The sequence below is a fragment of the Meriones unguiculatus genome, chromosome 1, assembly GCF_030254825.1.
Source record: "Meriones unguiculatus strain TT.TT164.6M chromosome 1, Bangor_MerUng_6.1, whole genome shotgun sequence".
Taxonomy (NCBI): domain Eukaryota; kingdom Metazoa; phylum Chordata; class Mammalia; order Rodentia; family Muridae; genus Meriones; species Meriones unguiculatus.
In genome coordinates this window covers 33,525,247-33,552,807 of record NC_083349.1, presented here as the reverse complement: position 1 = coordinate 33,552,807, position 27,561 = coordinate 33,525,247, and the positions used below count along the sequence as shown (strand labels likewise).

Genomic DNA, 27,561 nt, shown 5'->3' with positions numbered 1-27,561 from the left:
GAAGAGGCTTAAGAGTCTTGCCAGGAACGGGAAAACACCGCCTCCTCTCTGCCATGCAGGGAATGAAGTCAGCCTAACCTGCAGTGCGGGCAGCTGCGGTGCAGTGTGGCCAGATGTGGCAGGCTGAATACTCACTATTTGGCAGAGTCTGACAGCTGGTACTCCCGCCTCCTGTCATAGCACTCCTGGATTCCCGGATCCAGCCACAGCTGCTTGATGGCTGCCACCTGGTCCCTGGAGAGTGCGGAGACTTTGTCCACTTCCACTTCCTTGATGATCTGGGCATTTTCCTACTCAACGCAAAGAAATAATTGCATTAAACAAAGGAAAGGCTGGCAGACACGGAGAAGATCTTGCCCTGGCTTCTGGGATGGAGGCTCTAATGTGTGGGCAACAAAGTAGGTTTGACTCTGTAGAGCAGCGCTAGGTTCAACAGGAAGCTTCGACTCAACAGAAAGTCCCCGTGTGCCAGGCATATGATCCCATGAATCAGTGTACGGCTCGTCCCCGCCTTGGGCTGTGTACAGCCAAGCCTCAGAAACTGGGTGGGGGCTTTTGATTGCTCGGTCTTGGGAAGCGAGCCGCAGACAGCCCCAGACCTGCACCTCCAGTCCAGCCACACCAGCGGCAGCACCCAAAGGTGAACGGAGACACCCATGCATGCAGCCACCTCCGCTTCTTCCGCATGCTTTCTGCCCATTCTAACATCTGTGCAGCCAGCAGTGTACAAACAGCTGTATCGGTGGCACACCAGGGTTGGTGGTAGAAGTGGGCCCACCCCGCGTGTAAGAACAGACACGCTATCTCCGCGGACGGAAAGTCAATGCCAACTGTCGGCCTGTTCTTTTTCTCCCTTTTAAGTTTCTCTGTTTCTTTGTGTTTAATGTTCTGAAGTAGATCTTACTTCATAGAGCAGCGCTAGGTTCGACAGGAAGCTTCAACTCAATAGAAAGTCCCGCTATGCCAGCCATATAGTCCCATGACTCAGTGTATGGCTCTTTCCCACCTAGACCCACCCCCAAAGGCCCCTGCAAAACAGTCGCCAGACTGCGTTTATTACACGGCTGTTGCTCTGGGATCACTCTAATGACTACCGTCAGGAGTTCTCTGAGAGCATACACCCAGTAGCTAGTTCTCATTTCCAAGGCTAGCACCATCCAGCACTCTCGACCCTCTGTATGTAATTCCTCCCGCTGTCCTGAGCCAGAGAGAGTGATGGAGGGCCCTGGAGGACCTTGTGTGGAGCCTAGGCACTGTCCCCACCTTCTGGCTTCCCATTGCCACTCGGGTCTTCCCAAACAGGATCAAAGGGTTTCCCCCTGCCCTCCGGCTGCCTCCGCCCTCTACATTTAGAGCCGTCATGCACCTCTGACTTCAAACAAGTCTGGCAACTCCACCAGAGCAGGGTGCATGCTTTACTTGTTCTTTTATATGATAGCCTGGTACAGTGCCTGTGAGTAATTGGTGAGTTCCATTGATATGTGAGCTCAGTAAACACATGTGCTACATACGAAACATATCCGTGTAATAGGCATCAGTTCACAGGCGTGGAGTGCAAACAGTGCAGGAGAGGGGCCTGTGCAGAGGGCGGTGAGCCCACAAAGGAACTTGGGGACTCACCGTGGTGGCGAACACTGCCCTTCCTCCCATGGTATGCACCACAGGACGTCTATGCTACTTACAAACCCACAAAGCCTCTTTTGCCGGGGTGACTTCTGACATATGTATGGTTTCAGTGTGGCCGGGCAAACTACAAGCCTACAAACTACAAGTGTTTGTGAATAACACTCTCCTGGGACACAGCCTTGCCTGTTAGGCTGCCTCCTCTCACACCAGCTACAATAGTGCCAGGTTGCTGGGTCGAAACCCAGGTGGGCTGAAGGGCTTTAAACACTACTCCCTTGGCCATTCAGGCAAAAAAAAAAAAAAAAAAGCCATGCTAACCCCAGAAACAGCTGGATAATTAAATATATCCATGCGGCACACCGCTGTCCCTCCAATTCCTGAATTTATATATCCGGGGTCTTCTTTACAAAGAGATGATTCTGCACTGGGTACTAAGTATAAGAGCTGGTTTCCGCCTTCCACCTTCCCGATGGTGAGTGCTCTCTGTCAGGAACAATTCCACATTTGGCTAAGGCTGAGGATCTGGCTTGCTTCCATGTATGTGGACCTATCTGCATTGCCCACATGACACGCCTGGGTTGGCTACCCAGAGGCTATTTAAGCTGTGGGCTGGCTTTCCCCAGGGTCCGAGGATTGTTCAAGGTTCCTGAATAAACTGCATTGAAAAAAAAAAAAAAAAAGAATGTGACCATCAGCTGTTCTCGTAGTCAGCCTTACAGTCCTGTGGAGAAGATGCTAACAGACATCCAGAGTGTGGGAAACAAACCTTTGAAAATAAATTCATTGAATAATAAAGGTGGGAGGGGGAGATGAGGAAGAGGAAGAGATGGGGGAATGGAGCAAGAAAGGGGGAAAGGAAAGGAAAGAAAAGAATGGGGTGGAGGATTCTACCTATATAAATTTACCGACTCTAAGACTTTCAATGACCAATGACGAGCCAGGCCTAAGTTAGATTGGGGCAATGTTGACAGTGTTCTGATTTTGATTATTTTACAAAATGTAGAGAATTTTCCAATTCTAGTTGTCCAGAGGCTTAATATCACATTACTTGTTTTTATCTTATAAAGTATTTTGTTGTATCAATGAGCTTATAGCTAGCTGTTCCTATAAAACATGAAATCCCAGACATCATGCCGGCCTTGGCAGAGATGGACACCCTCACCCCAGTTTTACCTGGAGCACCATCCATTCACTAGAAACCAGTGACCCACTTCCAAATGGGACTTTCACACAACCCTAAATCCTTTCCAACCCCCTAGAGCAGGTTTCATGCAGGAGCAAAGGCAAGTGGTTGGGGGTGGGGGCAGGGAAGAGCTCTGTTAAGCAGCCGCAGCCAGGCAGATCCACCCCGGGCTGTGCTGCTGCAAGAGTGCAGGTCTGTGTTGGCACCAGGCCACAGCATATCTGGACTTCTCTCCTTCAAGCCCACCTTAGGGCCCAGGCACAGTTTCAGAACTACTGTGGAGACCTTCTAGTACTTCTGACCAAGTGGCAGAGAACTCACAGGCAGTGGTGCAAACAGACTGGAAACCAGGGCTGGGCAGGAAGCACTATCCCAGCAGTTCATGGCCCTCAGCATCAAGCAGCTTCAAGAGAACACAGGAATTCTGGTTCCATCTGGCCACTTCTTGTCTTCACAGGAAGTGTGCATCTTACTGTTCCTGGTTTACAAACTGGGATGCACAGGGCCGAGTGTGTGGGTGAAGAGTTTAAATTAGCCAGAATATAACTCCATTTTGAAATAAAGATTTTGACTGGGAACTGAATTCAGGTACCAGGAAATATCACAGAATGCACACCTGGCAGAAAACAAAGTGAACTCTCCTAGCAACAGCCTCCAGGAAATATAACAGAATAAATGCTTCATAGAAAATAAAGACAAACTCACTGGCAATAATCAATGGGAATTGGTTGAGAATCGGGTGGAAAATTCTCACCAATGTTTCAGATGTGGTTTAGAAAAATAGCCATTGTGATTATTTATATGCCTTAGCCATTGTGATTGTGTGCCTCAGAAAAGGTCACCCCAACCTGCTAAACTTTACTCAATTCTGTAACGCCAAGACTTGTGCCCCCTGCTTGCTGCCATGGAAACCCCCTGCTCACAGACTTTCCCTTTAAAAATCCTGCTCACTCAGAGCTCAGGGTCCCACTTCTCTACTGCTGCACCAGTGAGACTTGGGTCCCAAGTTCGATCACTCTCGTAATAAAGCTCTCTTGTAATTGCATCGAGTTGTCTCCTGGTGGTCTCTGAGGGTCCCGTGAACCTAGCATAACATTGGTCCTTTGTGTCTAAGCGTTTCTGCTTTCTTGGGTTTTTATCAGCAAACACCAGCAAATATAACCTGCTCACCTCAGACATGACCACAGCAAACCTTCAGCCATGGACAGGACCACTTTTCACAATCCATTCCCTTCCAGCCTTCCTAAAGATGCATCCTCAAAGGACCCAAGAAGTCTGGGAGAGCCTCCTTATTCACAGATTCATATTTGTGAGTTTACCTCCTCACCACAATTTGTTTGTAGCCTCCACACCAAAACATGACATCTTTATGGTCATCTTGCCCAAGTCCAGAGTCAGGGTGAGTGGGAGTAAGCTTCCTTCTCCCATGTTCTTTAGATAAGCCAGCAGAAGGCGTGGGCCAGACTAAGGTATATCTTCTCACCTAAGGGATCCATCTTAGAAGTGGGACTTTGCACTTTAAATAATTTAATTAAGGAAAAAAAACCTCTCACAGGTATGCCCAGTCGTTTAGGTTTTTAGTTCATTCCAGATGTAGTCAAGCTGACAACCAAGAACAGCCACCGCACATGGTTACTTTTTATAGAGTATTTGAAAGCGACCGTCGGGATTTCAAGGAGGACGAGCGAGCTGTGTTTAGTTAGAGATGCAAAGCATTGACACCACTGAAGATTGAAGACCAAAGTGAACTGCGGCAAAGAGCCATGGAAGATGGGGGCGTGTCTGCTCCTGAGATCCGGGCTCCAGGTTCACCCTGAAAGTCACCAAGAAACCCAGCATGCTCTCCCTCCTCCGCTATGCCTTGCAGGATTTCCCAGTAACCAAGAGATAGCCACAGGTACCTGTAGAAGATCAGAGCACCGCAAACTGTCTCCCATAAGGCACATGCTCCATGCCAACCTGCCACAGGGTTGCTCAGACACTCTCTTATGCAGGGAAATCAGGATGCCGGCTAGCTCGTGTTGTCATTCGGTACTCAGGGTTGTACCCCAGATTCATACAGTGCTTCGCCAATGGAGGACTAAGGTCCCTGTTTTCTTCTCAGCTGTCACCCGTGGTTTCTCTCAGGTTTTGGACGCTACCCTCTCACAGCCAGGCCACTTACTTGTTCAAACCCAGCAAGACACTACACTGAACTGTAGATCTTTTTGCATGGTGATGGGGAGGGGACTTAGCATGATCGGTAGCTTAAACTGGTGACTTTCTACCATCACTGACAACCTGGGACCATCAAGAGCCCTGACAGGCAAGAGCAGTAGGCTGTATCTCATATTCCTTTGGTGGGTACTTACAGGTCTTCCACATACAAACAAATGATCCCTTTAATTCCATGGCCATTCTTTTATCTCTAGATGCTCCTTTCCTTCTATTGTGCGGGAATCCCCATCTCTCTTCTAGCACACAATCCAGTCATGGGAGAGAGAACCATCATGGGCCTGCACACACTAATGAAGAGCCATGAACCATGGAGGCCATGCTAGATAGAGTTCTATCTAGCCCATGTTTTTTGGTTTGGTTTGGTTTTTGTTGTTGTTGTGTTTTTGTAAGCAGTTATTGGGAGCTTTGCTGCCCATTTCTGTCTGTTTGGGTTATATTAAACAGGGAACACAACCCCTCATACAGGATGGAGGTCAGTTACATTTGCCGTGTGATGGCCCCAATATAAAAAAAAAGATATATTTTTAGGATTAAAAACCAAGAATGATTAAGGTTTTGTTGAAGAAGCCTTGCCTGTGGTCCATTGAAATTAGCTAAAGGAACTTGATTCACTTTTCATTTAGCTAGTGTGGAGCATGAGAATAAAGACTTTGGCTGAGTCTTAGCAAGTCATTAGGAGTTCACAAGGCCTCGCATCTCACAAGCCCTTTGTGTGTTCCGTGACCTTAAACTTCATTCTTTTGTATTTGGTCACTTTTTCTGTATTGGCTGCTTTTTAAAGACAGATATTTTTATGGTCCCAATGTATTGGATAAGAAAGTAAACTAAAAAGAAAACCATATCTGAATAATTATTCTGTGACATTCTAGAGTCTACCATGAGCACTGTCTGATTTCATCATTACAACCCTAAGGAAGTCAATCATTTAATATCCCTATGTAAGTGAGGCTTAGGGAAGGTAAGAGATAGGATTGTGTCTGACCACAGAGCCAGGCTGTTGCTAGCCATGCCATGCTCATTTAAATATATTTACATTTTAAAGGGAGGAAGGAGTATGGAGTAGCCTACAAAACCCTCCAGGCTAGAGAGAGACAGTCATATGTGCTAGAGTATGGATGTCTGGACCAGAGAGTTGGTTTTTGCATAACTTGTCTGGCAAACACAATGTTGCATTCTACTTTCCTGGAGAATGAAGTTCAATCCCTCTCAAAAAGGAGGGAAGGGGGTCTACAGAGACGGCTAAGCAGTTAAGAGCATTACCACTCTTGCAGAAGATGTGATCTCTGTTCCTAGCACCCACATCAGGCTACTCACAATGGCCTGTAACTCCAGCACCAGGGGATCCAGTGCCCTCTGCTGGCCTCCATGGAAACTTGCATTCACATGCACCCTCCACTCACAGACACACTCACAAATACACAATTATATAGATGTTTTTTTTATAGAAAGGAAGAGACATTCAGAGACAAAAGAGGGTACAAACTGTAAGGGAGCATCTGAAACCAGCTGTTTTCATACAGAAGACTTTCACATTCCACCATATAACCCAGCAGTGAAATACTTTCTTTAAAGCAGGGTGGGAAGTCAAGGTTAGCAACACATGGCCTGAAGGCATGCCTCTGATGCCAACCCACACAGTCTTTAACTGTTACTCTAAAAATATGAACATGTGGTTTTCTTGTTTTGTTTTAGTCTTACTATGTAGCCCATTCTGTCTTCAAACTTGTGGCCTTACCAGCCTCTGCCTCCCAAGCTCTGAGAATATAGGCTGGAAGCATGCTCAAGAAACAGTTCTTCAAACCAGTTGTTGCTTTCAGTTAGTAGTTAACATAAGCATATTGCTCAGTATGATTGCAGAAAAGTAAGTATCAGGGACTATCTGGGACCATAAACAGTGCTGGTAGGCAAGAGCTTTGGGTCTCAGGTCATGTTCCTCTGACTCATCTAGTGGCATCTTCTGTGAATGCAAGTCTACAGACAAACAGTAGTCTATGCAGCTAGCTTGGTACTCTGTGCCTCTAAAGTCTCAGCCAGAGCCACATGACAAGGCTCTATGCTGATGTCTCTCTCAGAGGTAATATTAACCTAATGACCCAGACATCCTCATTCTTAAAGGGAAATGTGGAAAGAATGAGTTAAGATGTTAGTGAAAGGCATACCTTTGGGGCTACTTTTAAAGCTAACAAAACAACCCAGATTTAAGAGTCCCTGCAAGGAGCGGCTTCGAGCAAATCCTCCAAGGTGCCGGCCAGTGATGAGAAGGCCCAATAGTTGTGAAGCAATTGAGGTCAAGGATGGAGAAAAGCTGCCCCTGACCCCAAGTCCTCGGGACTCTACTGCTAGTTTTTTGCTGTTATATGCAAAGCCACCCAAGAAGGCGGCCAGTTCCTTTGTACACTAGGGCCTGTGTGTGGCTGTATGGTTCTATTCACAGGATTTAATGTTGTGTTCCTGAAAACTGCACTTTCTGTTGCTTGTCTTTCATTGCGTGAAACACACTCATATCTAGGCTGTAGACACTGTACCCCAGCCGCCACCCTTCAACCTCCCATCCCTGTCCAGCAATGGTTTCAGCTGGGTGGGTTCATCCTCGACATCAAAGCTTGCGTTTCTGAAACTCAGACGTTGCAACACATCCCCAGAGAACCATCCCGCAGCAACTCCTACCCCCACCCCTCTTTATTTTCTGGTGTTTCACTTTTTCCAGTCTTTTCAAGAGCTTGAAAAACTCTTGAGCAGACAACAAATATGTGGGTCACAGCTTGCTTTAATAATGTGTTTTGGAAACGGTTTTAATCCTGGATGCATGTTTGGTGGTTGTTTTCTTTTTGCAGTGAGAACCCACAGGCATTTCAGCCTGGGAGCAGAATGGAGGTCTTCATTTCCCAAGAACCCTTAGTCTTCTCCTCCATGGAAAGCCATCATAGCTCCCTGCCCTGCAGTCCTCTGAGCCTGGGCCCTGCCCTCCATCTAGATAGGATGTGAAAAGATGTGTGGACCTCTAGTAGCAGCCAGCTTTCCCTCTGCTAGCCATTGCCTTCTTCCCTGTAAAGCAAAGCCAAGTCACAGGGCACCGCTTTGGAGGGGCAAAGAAGCTTCCGGTGAACTCCAGGTGCTCTGGACCGTGTGAGGGCGGTGGTTGCCTTGGTAAAATCCTGGTTGTGGTTAGAGAGACAAGGGATGTGCTGGCTACATGCCCATGAGGCTGTAGCATGTCCAGTGCCAGTGGAAAGAGACCCTATCATAGCTCAACAAGCTTAGATCAGGGTCTGGATTTAGTTAGTCAAACAATCAAAGGCTCATCAGGACGCAGGGCCAAATAAAAGTACAGGACACTCAGCTGAGTTTAACTTCAGACATATATCGAATACTTTTGAAATACAAGATAAATGCATGCATTTAATAAAGAACCTGTAATGTAGAAGAAGTTCAAGTTACTGAGGTGGAGACATGGAAGTCGGTTACTCTGGATGGGGGACCCTGTTTATCAACAATGGGGATTAGTTGTTGTTTGTTTCAAGGCAGAGTGACATTGGTAAGGTCACACAGTAAGGCAACAAAACAGAAATCATGCTCATTTGTCCCTGACAACAAACAGCTCCACCCACTTCTGGGAAGTCCACTGTGCTCCTTTTTCCACATGCCAGAGACAAGGCAACCTTACCTTCCTCTCACCCCTCATCTAGCCCTCCCCTCCTGGGACTCTGTCACCAGCAGCGGCAGACTGGGAATTGAAACTATTTGGTTCTCAAAAGCCCTACATCTGTACTGAGCATATACCAAGACCCCTTTCTGTGTCACTATCCCCCAAACAACACAGCTTGTACCATGTCGTCATTGTTTTCAGCATCATGGCATTACATGTAATTTAGAAATGACTCAACAGACACAGGAAGAGGCCCACAGACTTCATGAAAACTCCAGGAAATGTATAGAAGGAACTTGAACATCTAGGTGGATCTCTCTCCTCCCCATCAGATTTGTCCTCCACCCCCTACACAGGATAGAAACCAAAACCATGAGCACTAATGTATCTATATTCAATGCTTAATATTATATTTAATACTACCTAAGATGGTCATAATGGTAAACATTGATGTATGCATATACAGACATATGTCACTTCATTTTTTTAAACAGGAAGTAAGAGGTGGGGTGGCTTACATCTGTCATCCCTGCTCCTGGGAGATTGAAATGGGAAGATGGAGCATTTGAGACCATGTTAGATAACACAGTGAGGCCCCTACCTTAAAAAGAAAAAAGTTACAGCCATCATGTGTGTGGTGTGCGTGGCTAGACATGAGTCACATCAGGGTTGCTGGTTCCCCATAAGTGGGATTAACAGTGCTTTATCTGGGTCTCGGGCAAAAACTACTCCACGCCACACCGTAACCGGCGAATCACAGGCGCAGGTGGCTGAGGAAACATCCTGCAGAGTTAGTGGACTCTTCAACTCTGAAGCTGCTAAGGCGGTTTAACAGCTTCATTAACTGTGGTGATGAGTGGCAAACATGCAGCTCCATGAGCCGTGGTCCTTCGTGGCCCCTGAGGCGCACCCGGAACTGTCCTCATCACATGTTGCGAGTTTCTGTTCAAAAACAGATTCTCGGAGCAGTATCAGTGAGATGGCTTGGAAACACAGAGCATGGCCAGCATCCCTGTATGGCCTTGGTTATCAGACTGAGGTGAAAAGGAGCTGAGCACCAACATTCATCTGTCTCTGCTTCCTGAATGTGTGTGTAATGTGGTCGGGTGCCTCACATTTCCGCTTCCCCACCACTGTGACTAGACCTTAACCCATGAGAAAAGAATAAACCCTTCCTTCTGTAAGTAGCTCTGTCAGGTATTGTCACCACAACATGAAGAGTGACTGCTGCAGAAAACTGGTACCAGGAGTGGAGCCGCTACCATCATACATCTGGCCATGTAGTTCCTAGACATTTGGAACTGCTTTGGTACAGGTTAGGGACTGTAGGAAGAACCATAAAAACCACAGAAGCTTTTTTAAAGCAGAGTTTAAAAAATAGTTCTGGCAATAGTTTGGAAGACCAGAATACCAAGAAAAATGGACTGTGGAGGACCAACGCACGAGTTTCAGAGGGGAACAAACTCTATAAAGCTAGAGACCATTCATACAACATTCTGGCAAACAACCTGGTGGCTTTCTGCCACGACCTAAAAACCTGAGTGAGACTCAACTCCAAAGTAGTGGGCTATTTGTTTGGGGGATAAAACCTCAACACAGAACATTCAAGCTGTGGTGAGGCTATTACTTAGACCTGTGTTCCGGTCTACGGTGAGAGCAAGACAGCAACACGTATCAGAAAGTTCGAAAAACTGAACAAGTTGGTGGGAAAGGAGGGAGTTTTAGGTTCAGACAAGGCAGGTCCTGGGAAAGCAGCTGTAACTATTAAAGAGATGAGTATCACGAAAGGAAGCCTTCCATTCTGTACTCGGACAGTAGGAAAGGTGCTTGGAGGGCGGGGTCGCACCTATTCAAGGCTCCAGCTTGTGACATACAAAGTTATTTGGAAGGAAGGAGAAGTGTGAATGCCACTATTAGGTCCCCTGCTGGACAGCAACCACCCAGGGAAGTATGTCCCTAGGGTGGTCGGCTTGGAAAGCATACAGGCTGCTGCAACTAAGATCCAAGGGCCTGGGTCCCATCTTGAGCCCAGCAGAATATGGCAGCATCAGGTTTTTAATGTCTCCCCAATTAGTCCTTATATTTGAACATTTGGTCCCCTGTTGCTGGTGCTGTTAGGGGAGGTTATGGAACCATTAGGAGGTAGAGCCCTGCTGGAGGAAGTACATCACTGGGGGTGGCTTTAAGGGTGGATAATCTTACATCATTTCCTGTTCTCATTCTCCACTTCCTGTGTGTGGATAAAAGATGTGCTCATCCAGCTTCCTGCTCTAGCTGCTTTCTGCCTCACCATTATGGATTTCCCCTCTGGAACCATAAACTAAAATAAACTCTTTTCAAAGTTGCTTTTGCCACTGGTATTTCACTACAGCAACCAAAAGGCAATGGTTACGCATTGGCTGTGCGTAATTGCATGAAACGTGCAAGAGTGACAAGAACTGTGGAGGCTCCTGTCAAGGCTCTAGAAGGCTGCTGAGGCCAGGCAATGTGTATCATGGTTAACTTCTCTGCAAGGAGGCCCTGAGAACATGGGCACATGAAGATGGCCATGTCAAGAACCCCAATGTGAGGACTGAAGTTCGCAGTGTGTGCAGAAAACTCCACCCACATATCCCTGCCCCCGGATCGCTGTAGCCTGAGACTGCCCCCTACAGAGACCACCAAGAGGAGCCAACCTACTTCCTCCTTCAGCTGATGCCATGTCATTCCTGTCGTGCTGGACAGTATCTTCAGGCTGTGAGCCACATAGACCCCCGTGACGTTACCCCCATCTGTGTCTACATCCCTCTAGTGAGACAACTCAAGGGCCCCAAGACACTGGGGTTGAAGCACAGAGTGAGAGATGAATTTGGGTCCCCAAGTTTTCAATCATGATTTTCTCTGCTGCTGTCTGTCGCAACGCTGTCACACTGCCTCAAAGTCCACACTTGCTTTGGTCACCACCAAATCTACAGAGAGCGGACAGCAGAACAGGAGACTGTTGAGACTCTCACAGCCAACAGCTACAATAGTCTTTACTTGCAGCATGGATGAAGAAGGCAGCTGTGGACTCTCCCTGAGATCAACACACTGACAGCATACCCCCAAACGCCAGCGCCTGAGGGCACCCAAAGGCCCAAGACTGCTAATGAAAATGCACTGGTGTGGCTAGATGTCATTGTAAAATCCTGTCTCACGCGTGAACTGGTCAGTTCTGAGTAAATGCTGACCTTTGCTTTTAAAATTTTCCCTGAGTAGCTCTCACAGAACCGAGGCCAACGATTAAAAAAAAAAAAAAATGGACCTTTATCCTTAACCTTTAGTTTTTAACTCCAGCCAAACATTTCTGTCATTTAGAAAGTGTGATTTGCTCTTAGATAAAGTTTTTTTTTTCCCCTATCCACAGAGAACATAGGAAGCTTCTCCGGCGACATCAAAAGTAATTAGAAATGCTTCAGAATGATCATTTGGTTTCCATTTCAGGGGTGAGTGGTGGCAGAATGATGCCAACTTCAAAAGCAAAGAGCCCGTGAGGGCAACCAAGGCCCTGAAATTCAGGATCAGGCCAGCCTGACAGCCCCAGCCAGCATGCAGGGCTGAAGCTCAAGAGGGAGCCAGGCCTCCGGCATCACTGCAGAAGAGTGCAGGTGAGGATTTGAATAGGTTCAGGATATCATCCCCCGCCAACAAAGAGAAGAGAGGAAAGAAACAGCTTGCGCCGTCCACCATCACCCACGCCACATTCGCTGCGCTCTTTCTTTCCATGTACTTAAATTACTGTTTGTGGTCACTATGTATGTCTGAATGTGTGTGGTTACATACATGTAGTCTGTTTTGCTGAGGAAAAGGTCAACAGGTGTCTCATACATCTTTGTAGGCCTGCGTGTGCCCCTCCCCTCTATACACATCCTTTTTAAAAGACAGGACTTTACTATAGAGCTATGTACTATACGTATATACTATACGTATATACGTATATATATACTATATATACTATATACTATACGTAACTATATACTCTATAGGATGGACTCAAATTCACGCACTGTTACCCCATTCAGCCCTTGAGTGCCGAGACCTGTGTCCCCATTTTCATCTCTCAAAAACCACAAGTAAGCGGCTACCGTGGTTTTCTTTTCCACCTCAAGAATGCACCTTCTGACATCCCATGTGACTCCACTGCCCACACACCTGCTGTGCAGGCGGACAGTTCTAGTATTTACCAATGTTTCAGGGGCCTCTTTCCCCAGGCACACAGAAAGGCCATCTTCCACTTGAGATGTGAGTAGTTTGCAAGGCGAGCAGAGGCCTTTGCTTGCTTCATGCTTCTCTACTTTTTCATCTTTTGCAATGAGTCATAGAGGCTTGTGACGATCACAGAATGGACAAGTGCCTGTTAGCCTGGAACCTGACTGGTGACTGTATGAAACAGAGCCCTCTATTCCTTTGTTGGACTTGTAGCGTGAGCAAATCATGCTTGTGCTAAGCCATCAGAGCTGGGGACGATTTGTTTTCACCAACTGCACATCTTGACATATTGTAAGTCGTAAGGATGCTATTCTTTTTTCAAATTCTAATGTCATAGCACGCGCACAAGCTTGTCTTAGGCAATTTCATTTCTCAGTATCCACATAAAACCCACACTCGTCAGCAAGTCCTCATGGTGCCATGTGACCTACACATACTCTGTCAGTCTGTGGGACAGCTCCTTGAGAGTGTCCCCTCATTATTCTCCCTCTTGTGTAAGGAACTGACTCTGCTTGCTCCCTCCCTCCTTTTCTGTGAGAACTTCCTTTCATCCTTCCAGGCTCAGCACGTGACAAACTTGCTGTCAAGGTCAGAGAAGCCTGAGCCAGGAAGGAAGCTCTTACATGCAAGTTATCAAAAGAAGCTCAGAAACATTTTTAGGATGAACTGCACTTTTTTTTTTTTTTGTCTTTTGGAAAAGAAAAAAAGGAATTGGGGACAAATTATTTACAAGCATATGTCAGAGTTCTGTTTTATGTCCCTTTGAGGGCAAGATTAACAACAAAGATTAAAAAAAAACAGTCTGGTTAACAAGGTTGAGGGAACATACCTTATGCAAGGATGTTTGCCTCTATGGCCACCTGGTGTCCCCCCATCCCCCAATGCCTAGCACCTGCAGCTGATGGCCTCCTGGCTCCTGCAGCCTCACAGCCTCCAGGCTGCCCAAGCATTCTGACAGTGTAACAGTTATCACAGCATGGAAGAGTGCACCTGGGAATTCAGCTCTGTGAAGCATTATAGACTGTGTGGCTTTGGTGAGGTCTTAAGGAGTAGGCTGCCGCTTGTGTAAATATAGTGAAATGCCATGTCTAGGTGAACTCCAAAAGTACAGGGTCATACTTCACAGATTCTCGGGTAAACTCAAAGAAGGTGGTGGTCCTGGTTTGACTAAAGGAAAGCCTCCAGTTTTCTCTGGCCACTCTATGCCGGTGCTCTGCAGCCTGGCTTTTTATGAAAACAAGAGCCTCGTGTAGCAGCATGCTTGCCAATAGCACCTAACTCTGGGATACATCACTGGTTTTGACTGCTTCTAGGATCCTCGAGCCTACCCTGGCTCTTGTGGAGGCAATCAAGGTCCAGATTCAAAGCCAAGTGGGATATGCTAATACTTTGGGGGGTGCAGCTCCCACAAGGCTTACCTAAGGAAGACAGTAAAAGCATGCTACAGGATTGTTTACTCCTCTGTGGATGATAGACATCACACTCCATGATGAAGCTGACCTGCTTGAACATCCAGCTGAAGATACACTCGGGAGGCTTAAACAGAGAGGGGAATGGGAAAGAGGCAGGGAAGACGGGGGTAAGGTAGAGAACACAGGGAGGGACAGAGAACACTAAGGGCCATTTGAGGGGTCTTATAGAAACCTACTACTTTTAGAAGCTTCCTTTTTAATTTACTGTTTATTTTTAGACGCTTCTTAAACTATATGCATATATGAAAGAAATCTAAATAAAATCAATAACTAGCAGGAGAGACAAAGCCCCGAGTAGACATCTCTTGCCACCAAGTAAAAATGGGTTATATCCGCTTGTGTTGTTGGCCAAAGGGGTCCCATAGAAACCCCAAACAACTCAGGCTATTTCCAGGGATATGGGTTGCCCTCCATAAACTGATAGTGAAGCACTATTGCCGATAACAACACTTATATCTCATTAAAAATGGTTGTGTGCATTAATTCCTTTTTGTACAACTAAGTCACGAGCTACATTGGCTAAATGATTATTCAGGGTCTGAGCAGTCTGCCCAGTATGACTCATGGCTAATACCCCAGTGGTAGCTCCAACAGCCGCCAATGAGATGGCAGTAACAATGGTGGCTGTAGTTCCAAGATCCCTTTTCTGTCTGAACAGAGTCATAGCGTGAGGGGCATCAACGGGCACAGGCACCCAGCAAGGCATGCGAGTAACCAGGGCATACCTAAATTTACAGTGGCTATTGTCACAGTAAATTCTACCAGAGTGGACGAAGGACTAGCCACAGGATTATCATCATGGATTGCTGCAGCCATGAATCATCTGAAGGAATGGGCGGGCATGGGAGCGTTAGCAGGCCTTCTGGTGTTGGTCTCCTTGGTTTGCCTGTGGTATATATGCAAGATTAGAGTCTCACAACAGCATAATGCAGCCATGACCATTCAGGCCTTTACAGCCATTGAAGCAGGACAGTCTCCCCAAGCATGGTTGGCTACCATAAAAAGCTAAAATGTTACGCTCAGGATGCGAGGCTAAGCACTGCACTCAGGGTCAGCCGCTTTGGACCCAGAGAAGAGCAAGTCTGATTGCATGCGGGTTGATGCCCTAGGTCCCGCCTCTGAGAAAAAGGTATCAGACGGGTCTGATGCTCTTTGGGTGGATGACACCTAAATGAACATCAGTACAAAGTCCCAATTTATTTCTAATATCAGAGATCAGACCTCTACTCTTGCCTGATGCGTCTAAAACAAAAAGGGGGAACTGTAGAGAGCTGCGGAATGCTATGCCTTAAAGATGGAGCTGGTTTCCGCCTTCCACCTTCCCGATGGTGAGTGCTCTCTGTCACGAACAATTCCACATTTGGCTAAGGCTGAGGATCTGGCTTGCTTCCATGTATGTGGACCTATCTGCATTGCCCATGTGGCACACTGGGGTTGGCTACCCAGAGGCTATTTAAGCTGTGGGCTGGCTTTCCCCAGGGTCAGATGATTGTTCAAGGTTCCTGAATAAACTGCATTGAGAAAAAAAAAAAAAAGACCTGAATCACATCATCTAATTGGCATGCTTATCTTTAAATGGATATAAAATTTAAGGACATGGTATTATATCTACTATTCTTCTAAAATATCTTACATTTGTAGATCATTTTAAACAAATTTAAATAAAAGTAATACCAAATTGAGAAAAAAAAAAAAAAACAGATGTGTGTAGTTAGAATCGTGGGTGTGTAGGAAGGATCTAGAGGGACATGGGAAAGGGGAACCGAGATCAGAATATAGTGTATGAAATAACTTTATTATCAACAAAAACAAAAAATAAATAAACAAGTGGGTGATGATTCTTATGCCCCATATAGAGCTGAAATCCTCTGTGTAACTGTTTCTTGCCTGCCGATTTCAAAGTCCCTGTGTTGAATACAGAGAAAGGCAGCTATGTTTCTGTAAAAGGGACTCTGCCCATATCACTGGTAGGTGCTCTGACTACATAACACTGCTTCATCCAATACTCTACAGGTCTGCTTCAGGCTCCCTTACCCCCATTCATAGATGCTGAGTGTCTGAAGCAGCAACTAAAGCTAACTCGGTGGACAAATCAAAGCAAGTATGTACCGAATCTGCATGCTGATCTGGGATGAAGAGAGAGCTAAAGGCATCTTCATGCATTTGGCAGCTGAAACTCCAGCACAGTCACTGTAGTGCCCCTGCTTCGTGCCGGAGCTTCACCCTTGCTTCGGAAATAAACCATGAAAAGATGACTGACTGTATGCTACTCACCAAAGGAAATGAGTTCTGCTTCCCAGAACTTCCTGGTCATTTAGAAGTGTCAGAAAACTGCTTAAGCATTTCATCAGGCAGGTGGATGATATCCCAGAAGGAGGCTATCCACTGCATCATGAAGAAAATCCTGCTGCAGACCAGGTTTGCTCCACTTTTCTTTCTCAAGGGGCTAGCAAGGGTCAGCCTTGGCCTCATGGCTGTGGTTCATTCCTTTAGTTCCTAGCATTTCTAGATTTTTTTTTTTTAATTCCAGAATTTACTGAGTAACTACCCAATGACTAGATGCAGGTGTTATGAAGATAAAAATAAGAAAGCCAGTCGGGCATGGCGGTGCATGCCTTTAATCCCAGCACATAGGGAGGCAGAGGCAGGCAGATTGCCAGCCTGCCTGGTCTACAAATGGAGACCAGAATGGCCAAGGTTATACAGAGAAACCATCTCAAAAAAAAAAAAAAAAAAAAAAAAAAGGAAGGAAGGAAGGAAGGAAGGAAGAAATGAAGAAAGCAACTGCTCTCTAGGGGGCTGGTGGCTTCTGAGATAGAGAGACTTGCACACAAAACTGTGCCTTAGGACAATATTGCTGGCTATTTGGGTATTCAGAGGAAGTAGGGACAGCGAGGAGGAAGGCTCAGGAAACTTAAAGAAGAATTCCTTCTAATGCAGAGGAAGGATTAAAAGCATTAGAAGGGTGCCCTGACCCAGTGGACAGGAAGGATGACCGAGGGTAGAGAACAGGCATGCCATGCTCATGTTCCACGAACCCAAGTGAAGAGAAGGACAACATGGAGGAACAGAGGCTGGTGGACTAAACAACTGAAGACCTGGGCTGACCTCAGATCATACAAGGAAGAGGCGTGCCCCATTACATCACTCTATGTAATTATCTAATTCGAAATAACTAGAAAGGAAAGAATGGGAGTCTGGGAAAGAAATAAAAATCACTGATAAAACAGGTTAAAAGGGGCCGAAGTCCAATGTGACCGGTACGTGCAGGGTACTCTGCCGCAGATTCAGCTGACCCTGCTGCAGATGAGTGATCACTTCTTTGTGAATGCAAGTTTATCAGACAGAACACAGCAAGTGGCTAAAGATAATCAGAGTTTGAGCCAGCAGGATGGCTCCAGGGGTCCCAAGCATGACCACCTGGATCCGGTTCCCAGGTCCCACAGAATACAGAGAACCAACTACTACAAGATTCCCTCCAGACGCATGCCCTGGTACATGTGTGTACACACAAATATATACATAACAAATGCATGCAATACAAATATTTTAAACAGAAAACTATACTTCAAAGTGCTGCAGGGACTCTGAAAGTGAGAGACGAGGAGAGGTTACTAGGAGATGGCTGTCCTGAAGTTCCTCACCAAGAACCCTGGGATAAATGCAGAGACAGGGAAGGTGATGAAGATAGGTGAGGTTGGACGCAGAGCCAGAGTTTGTGTGGCTGTGGCAAAATACCTGACAGAAACAAGTTGAGAGAGGAAGAGTTTCAGCCCACAGCACTCCACCCATTCTGTGTCCGTGGTGAGGCGGAGCATCACGGCAGTCGGCTCATGTGGCTTAGGATGCTGACCTCAGGCACACAGAAAACAGAGACTGGGGGAGGGGGCCAGTTCTAACCTCCAAAGGCCTGCCTACTTCCTTCAGCTAGGTCCTGCCTCCTAAAGCTGTTTCCACCTCACCCAGAGCACAGCCAGCTGGAAACTAAGCATTCAACACACGGGCCAATGGTGAGGACATTTCATATTCAAATTGAGTCACAGGCCAAACAAAGTTCTAGGAAGAAGAAAGCAACCACACAACAACAACAACAAAAGACACAGCTGATGTCTGACCCTGGGATTATGTTGGATGGGAAAGAAACAAGGATCCCACTCATTGAAAACTTCATGTTCTGTGGGAATTTGGGATGGAGTGTAAAGTAATTCAGAGTCTTCGAGAGCAGCGGATTGAGTGGGTCAGAACCATGCTTGTCTTGAGTAACCCTGAGGAGAAGTGAGTATGAGCTGCTATATGACGGTAGGACCACTCTGTGGGTAGAAAGCTGTGAGCATGTGCATTTCACAAACGTAAAAATTGGTAGAATCTACATGAGCCAGTAGATGCAAGAGAGGGCCAAGGGATAGGAAGGTGTCAGCATGGGGCCAAGGGATAGGAAGGTGTCAGCATGAAGTAAAAGTTGGAAGTTTGGTAAGATGGCTAATGGCTCCATCATGATTAGCTGGACGTTGTAGAGAAAGGGTAATCTGAGCAGGAACAGCTGAGCAATGGGGAAGAGGGGGCAGGAGTAAGGGAAGGTCAGTTTGCCACCCTGGGTGGAGAAAAATGCCGAGACTGGCAAATCCATCACCAGAGCCATTTGCTGCAGTCCTGCAGGCGTCGGAGTGAGTAATCCATGTAGTCTGAGCTCAACGCACTACCCAACAAAGAAAGACTTGTGAGGGAATAGAAGTCTCTCCAGACTCAAATGCGAGGGCAGGATACAAGCAGAAGATACTCAAACACACAAGGGGAAGCTGGGGCGAGCTTCACCAGCAACCGAGATGCAGGATGGTGGAGTTCCCTGTAGGCCTGCTCCCAGTGGCATCACCCCATTAACTTTATTACTCTTCCCGGATTTTCCTTCCGTCTCCCTCTCCAAATCCCACCATTTCTTTGCCTCCTTCCTCCAGCTTCTTCCCAGGGCCAGGATCAGGCTAAGATGTGGGAGTCTAAAGAGCCTCAGATCTCAGAAGCTGTGCAGGTCCCTGAAACAAGAGATACAAATGGATACTTGGTGCTGTTCAGAAGGTAATTTAGGGGCTCTGAGTCCCAAAGATTAAACAAAAAAAGTACAGTCTGTGGGGACATGTTCTCTTAGACCCTGAAAACCCTTCCCTTACTGATGGTCACAGCAGGAATCTAGGGGCAGGGGCCAAGAACTGTATTGGTTTGATAAAAATACACGAAGCTAAGATAGGTATGAAGTGAGGAACTCTGTAAGAAGAACGCTGTCACCCCAATTAATACATTTGGGCAAGGAAAATCAAATGACAATGTTTTGGCTTAGAAGGGCTTAAGGAGGGAGAATGCTTTAGCACAAACAACAACAAAAGTCTATTCTGCAATGCAGCATCTAGCCTCCCGGGAAATGACTCAGGCTTTAGATGCTCTATCACACTGAAATCACATAATTCTATGAACACAGCTGCCTGTTGGGGTGGATTAAAATAGCGTATAATGTCATCACCCTGCAACTGGCATTTCCATCTCTAGTAAATGAGGAGGCAGAGTCCCAGAGCAGGAAGTGGTGGCTCTAGGTAACCCACAGAGCACAGCAGAGCAGCTGGCTTACCGCTATCTTTTGAATGAAACCGGAACATATTCATCCCTTGATGTCTGGAAATAGTGGGGAATTGATCCCAGAGCCCCCTCTCCAATAAGAAACCCACAGATGCTCAAGTCTCTCCGTAAATTGGTGCAGTATTTTCTCATATATGTTAGCACATTATCCCATGCACTGTAATTCACCTCTAGGCTATTTATAATAGCTAATCATCTTTGTTTGTTTGAATCTGGAATACAGAACATACAGATATGGAGGAGTGCTCAATAATTCACACACAGAATCCAAGTTCCTACACCAAAGGGCAGAGGCATCCACACCCAGTGTACACCAAACACCGACAGCAAGAGAGTGGCGTGGAGAGACTGGGGCCATTCGTTCCTCCTAAACCCTGAAATCTCAACACATACACTTCCGGGCATTTATTAAGATGGTAGCATGGTAGCTTTTAAAAGCAAGCCCTGCAAAGAGCAATAAGCACAGTACACTGGAGCTTGAGAAGTAGCAAGAAAGTTTAGAGAAAGCAGAAGCAGGTCCGGTAAACATTAAGCCTGGGTGTGGAAAGATGGAGCTCTCTAACCACTTAGAGTGCAGGGAGTCAAACCTCAGAACACTAAAGCTCCTTCTGGGCCTAGAGGGGCACCACTGAGAATGAAGGAGGGGTAGGCCGGGGTTGGAGCTCAGTGGAGGAACATGGGCCTAATACAGGCAAGGCCCCTAGCTCTAAAAAAAATAAAACAAACAAACAAAACAAAACAACAACAACAACTTACCAATACCAAGGAACAAGGGAAAGAAGAGCGGAGCTGTCCTTGAAAGCAGCAGGTTGGCAAAGAGTCTGTAGGAGACACACCCAAGTTCCCACCTCCTCCCATCATCTTACCCTGTCAAATTTCTGTGATTTACTCTCACAGCCACTGACAATGTGGACACACATTATAGTTTGGGAGGAAAGTGCATGAAGGATGTGGAGCTGGAGAGAGGGCTCAGTAGCTAAGAGCACACACTGCTCTTGCAGAGGACCAGGGATTGATTTCCAGCACTGGTATCAGTCACCTTTTAAAGGCCTAGGACTCCAGCTCCAGGGGATCCAACACCCTCTACTGGCCTCCACAGGGACTGCACACATGTGCACAGATACACATATCCACATAAATAAAACTATTTTAAAAAAGAAGTATGTGGACTAAATAAAAGTCTATTTGCTAGATGATGAAGACTCCATTTTCTTTTTCTTGATCATAATTTGGTAAAACTTGAGATTAGATTTTTTTTTAAATCTGTGGGACAACAGACTTGCTTCCCCAGCAAAAGCCTGTTCACCTATCTGTAGTCCCACAAAGATTCAAGTCCATCTCTCCACCCATCTGTGTCACTGAACTTTATATCATCTTCAAAAGTACCAATTTCTAAGAAAAATGTGAGTGCCAAGGTAAAAAGGCAGGTAAGGGCAACTTCAAATACAAAATAGCAAAGATACAAACAAAATGAAGTGAATTAGGAGGAACAGAAGTGATGCAGTGAACAGAACATAAATTATACAAAATCTTATAATATCTTCAAGAATCAGAGAAAAAGTTCAAAACAAGAAAAAGGAAATTAAGATTTTAATATTTAATATCAATAAACAGGTGAGGGAAAGTTGAAGAAGTTTCTGATCAGGTATAGAAACTCAAAAAGAAAGAAAGGGGTAGAAATTAAGAATGAGAGAGCCTCTCAGGCAGTCTAGTGGCTAACTGAAGGACAGAGGCAGAACCAGAGCACAGAGAGACTTTCTCCAAGAGAAGTCCCAGAGCTGAAGCCTATGACTATCCAGAGTAAAGGGTTCTGGAGGAAACAGCACAATGAATGGAAAACAGGCACCTTACTAACATGAGAGATAAAAGAAGATAGTAAATTCCTCAGTAATGAATATCATATTATAAATAACAAATAATTTTAATAGTGATACAGTTTTTAAACTAAAAATGAATGTCAAGTAAAAGACAGTAGATGAATGACTTTACACTAAGATGAGGATAGCTTTTGACCTAGAATTCAGAAGAAATATTGACAAAGTGTTTAGGCCAGGAAAATACTCAGATAGTCAAAAGATACAAGACAAATTCCCCTCTCATAACCTTCTCTTAGAAGGCTACTGAAGGGTGAATTCTGATAAACATGGACTGAACCAGGAAGAAAAGAAAGGGGGGTGAATACAGCAAGAGGACTGTTTAAAATACACTGAAATGCCATGCTGTATCTTGTCAGTTAAAATTATATCAAATTCTGATACCAAGACTTGGATCATTGGTGTAGTATTTTTAACAAGAAATGTCCTCCATAAGCTCAGGAAGTTAATTATTTGATCCCCAGTTAGTGGCATTATTTTGGGGGAGGTTAAAGAACCTTTAGGAGATGTAGCCTTGCTGGAGAAAGTATGTTGTTGGGTGGATAAATCTTTGAGGATTAATCACCTGCCCTATTTCTACTTCCTCTGTGAGGTTGAGATGCGATATCTTGGCTTCCTTTTCCAGCTACCTGCTGCCATGCCTCCTTGCCATGATAAACCCTTCCTCTAGAACCAGGAGCCAAAGTAAACTTTCTTCCTTAAGTTACTTCTGGTCACAGCATTTGATCACAGCAAGAGAAAAGGAAGTAATTTGGAAGTTGGTACCAGGAGTGGGGTTGTTGCTATCAAAAACTTGACCATGTTGTTTGGGGGTAAAATGTGGAAAACTTTGAATGTCTGGACTGAAAAAGTAGTTGAAGGCTGTAAGCAGAGTTTAACATGCCATTCTACTAGGAGCCTGAAAAGCAGCAGTGGCGAGAATAGTATAGACAGTAGGCACCTGACTTAAGGGGTTTCAAAGTGGAACAAAGACTATGTTAGCAATTTGACTAAAGGCCATTCATGTGATGTTTTTGCAAGAAATATGGCTGTATTCTGCCCATGTCCTGAGAATTGACATAAGGCGAAATTTAAAAGCAATGGATTAATTTCCTTGGTGAAGCAAATTAAAGATAATATAACATTGCATCTGTGGAAAAATTACTACTGGTAACTCTTCTGTAGGTCTACAACAAAAATGAGCAAGGTGGAAAAAAAATATAAAATGCACAGGCTAGAAAGAGAAAGAGCACTACAAATCTTAGTGTTACCACAAAGGCATGTGCTGAAAAAGACACTTAATTGTTTAAAAAAAATTAGCACCATTAAAGAGAAGCCTTTTCTGCATTGTAAACCTAAGAAGGGTACCCTTAGGGCAAGGCCCAAACCAGCTAAGTCTTCAACTGTGAAAAACTGGGTCCTCCTAGTTAGGGTTTTATTGCTGGGAAGAGATCTCACGACCATATCAACTCTTATAAAGGTAAACATTTAATTGGACCAGCTTACAGTTCAAAGGTTTAGTTCATTGTCATCATGGTGGGAAGAATGGCAGCACACAGGCATACATGGTACTGAAGAGGTAACTAAGAGTTCTACATCTGGATCTGCAGGCAGCTGGAAATGGCTGAGACTCACTTCTTCTAACAAAGCCACACCTACTCCAACAAGGCCATACCTCCTATTAGTGCCACTCTTTATGGGGCTATGGGACCATTTTCATCCAAACTACCACAGAGCTTAAGAAGCTTGCCTCCCTTCCTCCCTCCCTCCCTCCCTCCCTCCCTCCCTCCCTCCCTCCCTTCCTTCCTTCCTTCCTTCCTTCCTTCCTTCCTTCCTTCCTTCCTTCCCCGACCTCCTTTCTGAGACAGAATCTCATTATGTGGCCCTAGGTGGCCTGGAACTCACTTGTCGACCTGACTGGCCTCAAAACCCCTGCTTCTGCTTCACCTCTACAATGCTGTGACTAAAATCATATGCCACCAAGCCCAACTTTTAAGGAAACTTTTGTACCTGAAAAGTAGACAAAAGAACTAAGCATGGCGTCACACACCTATAGTCCCAGCACTTGGGAGGCAGAGGCAGAGGCAGGTGGGTCTCTGTGAGTTCAAGGCCAGTCTGGTCAGCAGAATGAGTTCCAAGACAGCCAGGTCTATATAGAAAGACCCTGTTAAAGAAAGAAAGGATGAAAGAAAGAGAGAAGGGAGTGGTAGAGAGGGAGGGAGAGAGGGAGGGAGGAAGAGAGGAAGGAAAGAAAAAAAAGCAAAGAAAGAAGAAAATAAAAGACACATGGGTTAACAAAATCTGCTACAAATGTGGTCCAAGAAGGTTAGGTTCCATTCCAAACTGGTACATAAACATTATATGAACAAAGATAAACTTCCTTTGTGCTAAGGCACTGAAATTTAGGAGTTTGTTATGGAAGCTATTAGTTAACATGACTTACCCTGACCCTGACTATGGATTAAAATAAATAATTTAAAAAATGGGATGATGAGCAGGAAGGTATTGTATTCCCTAGTTTGGTGGGCATAGAGTAAACAAGAGACTAGAAACTGCCATGACTCCAGGTACTCCAGAACCCAATATGGGTTACAGCTCAAATAGTTCTGAGGTAATATAGCCAAACACAAAAGAAGCTCACTTGTTCTGTTAAGTGAGTAGAAATCATATTCTTCAACAGACTGGCTTTTTTCCTGGAGAAGATGTTTTGTGAAAGGACTAGGGAAGTACCTGATGCCAGGGAAGCCCTGGGCTTGCTCTGAAAGAAACTGTGTCAAGACAAGAAAAGTGATAGTACGATGAGCTGCTCCATGTTGGGATACTGCTTTGGGGACAATGGCACGTCTACACTGCCTTTGGAATCTTTTACTGCGCCCCCGAGTATGAGTTCATAGGGAAGGAATTTCCTGTTTTGTTTTTTTTCATTTAGCAAAAATAACATTTCAAACCATGATGATAGAAAGATACCATTTTTGAAACAGTTGTCTCCTGGAGAATTTGCCTGTCATCTGTCTACAGAAGGCATGGCCAGTGGCTTCGAGATTTTGGTGGATTCATCTGGCACCTTTGGTCCAGGTGCCAGATTTTCACAGGACATACAGAGATGCCTTAGCTCTGTTGCTGAGTCATAGAAAAGCTTTGACCTAGATTTCTGCTTTGACCTAGAACTTCCTGCTGATTGAGAGCCCTGGTGGAGAGTTTTATGGACCATATGAACTTTTTAGATCACTTGTTCAAGTCCTCAACCTTTGGGGGCTGGATGATCCTTTCACAGGGGTTACATATCAGATACCCTGCATATGAGACAGTTATATTATGTTCCATAGAAGCAGTAAAATTACAGTTATGAAGTAGCAATAAAAATAATTTTGCATTTGGGGGTCACCACGACATGAGAAACTGTATTAAAGGGTCGCAGCATCAGGAAGGTTGAGAACCGCTGTCTCACATGTTCCTTCCTGCCTGTGTGGTCAGGAACAGGAATGTCTAGAGGGTCTTCGAGGGTAAAATATGCTTTATTCCTATGAGCTCATTGCTAGCACCAGGATGTTCTTAGCATAGCGTCCTTCCATGATTTCATAATTCACACTGACAAGACACCCAGCCACACTGACCACCACAGGAGGTAAAACGAGAGACTCAGAGCTTAAAGTGCTAACTGCTGTCATTCAGGGGACATGGGCAGAGCCCCTATCACTGCAAGCCCAGTCAGGAGCATGCTGGCAGAAAACAGAAGCCAACAAGACCAGGAAGCAAGAGAAAGATGCGGATCTGGCAAAAAGTCAGAATTATTGTTTGGGCTGTGATTCCCTGGCTTGTTCCTTCATCAGGAAAAGGGACTAACAGACATCTTGATGGCAGAAGGGACATCTGTGCTAGATCTCAGGGGAACAATCTACCTTTCCAGGAAAGTTTTTTTTTTTGTTGTTGTTGTTGTCATTTTAATTTAAAATCAGTAAAGTGCTTACAAAGCATTGAAATTAAACACACTGTAGGCTTGACATGGTTTAGTGTTATTAGGAGAATATTTTCAGAGAATGGAATGATGCAGAGAAGACTATGCGACTTGCTTGGTGACACCATCCTGCTTTGTCAGTGAAAGCAGCAGACAATACTCACTTTCAGTCTTCACATCACATGGACGGTCCCTTGCATGATTCTCCACTTTTCTTCAGAACTAGCCCTGCTTCTGAAAGGGGTGCTAGTGTTTCTAGTAAGAGCCTGAGTCTTCCCATTCCTCTTCCCTCTCCAGCCTGGCAGAGGCTACTACAGAAAGCCTCCCTTCCCTGGAAGCCATAGAGGACCTTTCCAAGCAGTGGATGTGAAGGCTGTTTGAATGACAAAGCTTACTGGTTTTGTCTCTAATTTTAGATTGTGTCAATGAGCCCAGAACGGAGACAAGAGAGACGGAAGAACCAGGTGTGACCACTTTCTATATCAAGCTCACCTGGGTATGAATTTCACTCCTGCTAGAGAGACAACACCAGTAATTTCAATATCTCTTTCCCCCTCTACCCCCGACCCCACCCCCCACATTCCAGCTCTCAGCAATGTGGCTATGGCCATGGAATTTAGCCTCATGGAGACTTTATTGCCTTGTGGCCTTCTCTCTGTACTGAAAGTTTGTTAAAAGCCAACACATATCATATATGTATGTGTGGTACAGTGATAGTTTTACATGTAGACACAGTATATTGTTAGCCATTTATCACTTCTGTGTTGGAAACCTTCAAACTCTACCATCCCATATAAAATGTATAGCATGTTTTTGTCATAGCCACTCTGCTGTACTTCAGGACACTAAAGCTCAGTCCTACCTCATAGTTGTAATTTAGCCTCCATTATTTAACCTCTCCCTACCCACAATCTATGTTGCCTCTAATGACTGGGATTCTACACTTCTTCTCTTGGAAATGAACTTTTAATATATGTCTTTTTGTGCCTGGCTTATTTTACTTAACATAATACCTTTATGAACTGTCAACTTTTTGAGGATAAGGGTTATCCACCTGTTATATAATAATGTTCTAGGAACTTTACAGAGGAAATTTTATTGAAAATAAACAGATTTATGAGCTAACATATTATATTCAGGTATTTTATGACATATAAAACCCAGAGACAAGTAGGAGATATGACGTCATTTGTCAACACAGATTAGCACAAATGGTATTAGCAGCCAAGGTTACCAGTTTATAGCAATGCTTCTATTGCTGTATACCTCTAAGTGTGTCTTTGATGGTGAACAAGGTACCTTAAGACACTGAAGTTAGCCCTCTAGAAAGCCAAACATATTATTTGCTTTTCAATGCAAATGAGTTGACCTCTTTGTTTCTAGTTTCTCATCTACAGAGTGAATTAAAACAAGCTGTGTCTGAGCAATGATTCATTCCCTAGTTTAACACCATACCCTGGATAAGCCTAGGCCCATGGCAGATACTCAATGTACAATATGGTTATTATTGAAGGGGAAATAGAACCAGAAACCACTCCATAGATTTACAGTAGGAAATGTGTGGCTTAATAGTGCTCAGATCTTTAAAATCACAAGTTTGATTAATATTCCATGGTTGGAGAAATGGATTAGTCAGTCTTATGTTTGGCTTTGACTCTAGAGGGCCAACTTCAGTGTCTTGAGGGACCTTGTTCACCGTCAAAGACATACTTAGGGGTACAGCAATAGAAGCATTGCTATAAACTGGTGACCTTGGCTGC

General features: G+C 45.1%; 1 protein-coding gene across 2 annotated transcripts in view; it reads right to left on the bottom strand.

The window, feature by feature from the left end:
* The window catches only part of Gna14 (G protein subunit alpha 14), a 153,473-nt gene that overhangs the window by 10,520 nt on the left and 115,392 nt on the right, over positions 1-27,561 (bottom strand). For both annotated transcript variants that reach the window (XM_060387217.1, XM_060387211.1), the window contains exon 3: positions 136-290. In XM_060387217.1, coding sequence (XP_060243200.1) covers positions 136-290 — 155 coding nt within the window. The remainder of the gene's footprint in view (positions 1-135; positions 291-27,561) is intronic.